The sequence below is a fragment of the Nannospalax galili genome, unplaced genomic scaffold (genome assembly GCF_000622305.1).
Source record: "Nannospalax galili isolate Female #2095 unplaced genomic scaffold, S.galili_v1.0 scaffold218, whole genome shotgun sequence".
Classification (NCBI taxonomy): domain Eukaryota; kingdom Metazoa; phylum Chordata; class Mammalia; order Rodentia; family Spalacidae; genus Nannospalax; species Nannospalax galili.
The window spans coordinates 2,205,041-2,205,917 of record NW_008343207.1 but is presented as its reverse complement, the minus strand read 5'-3'; the positions used below and the strand labels follow the sequence as shown (position 1 = coordinate 2,205,917).

Genomic DNA, 877 nt, shown 5'->3' with positions numbered 1-877 from the left:
ATGTATGTAAGTATACTCATGTGATGCAATGTCTGCAGAGGTCAGAAGAGGGTGTCAGATGCCCTGGAACTGGAGTTATGAACGGTTGGTAGCCACCATGTGGGTGCTGGGAATCGAATCCAGGTCCTCTAGTCAGTGCTCTTAACAGCTGAACCATCTCTCCAGCCCCTAAAGATTTTTACTTTTATTTAAGTGTGTGTACGTGTGTGTATGCCTCATGTGTGCAGTGCCCATGGAGCCCAGAAGATGATGTTGGATCCCCTGAAACTGGAGTTACAGATGAGTTGTTAGCTGCCATGTGGTGCTGGGATCAAACACAGGTCTTCTGCAAGAACAGCCAGTGCTCTTAACTGCTGAGCCATCTCTCCAGCCCTGGTTTTTATTTTTATTTTTCATTTTTATTTTTTGTTCTCCTTAAAACTTTTACTTTGATACATCAGGGAAAAAACTTATAGGTTCACATGGAAAAAATAGACATGATCACAGGGAAGCTAACCTAATCAGCAAATATTGATGCCGCCTATCAGCTAATGTTGAAGCTGAAGTTCTGGGAGTTTGACATGCTACAGGGCTGAAAGGAACAGATTAGTATTCTTCTTCTTCCTCACCTTCTCCTTCAACAGAATCCATGCCAACCTCCTCATAATCCTTCTCCAGGGCAGCCATGTCCTCACAGGCCTCAGAGAACTCCCCTTCCTCCATGCCCTCACCCACATACCAGTGCACAAAGACACACTTGGTATACATCAGATCAAACTTGTGGTTGAGACGGGCCCAGGCCTCAGCAATGGCTGTGGTGTTGCTCAGCATGCACACAGCTCGCTGTACCTTGGCCAGGTCCCCACCAGGTACCACAGTGGGAGGCTGGTAATTGATG

The 877-nt window shown here is 46.5% G+C and overlaps 1 protein-coding gene across 1 annotated transcript in view; it reads right to left on the bottom strand.

The window, feature by feature from the left end:
• Positions 1-585: 585 nt before the first annotated feature.
• LOC103739095 (tubulin alpha chain-like) overlaps positions 586-877 on the bottom strand; it is a 1,202-nt gene continuing 910 nt past the window's right edge. Inside the window, exon 2 of the mRNA XM_008839407.1 lies at positions 586-864. Coding sequence (XP_008837629.1) covers positions 586-864 — 279 coding nt within the window. The remainder of the gene's footprint in view (positions 865-877) is intronic.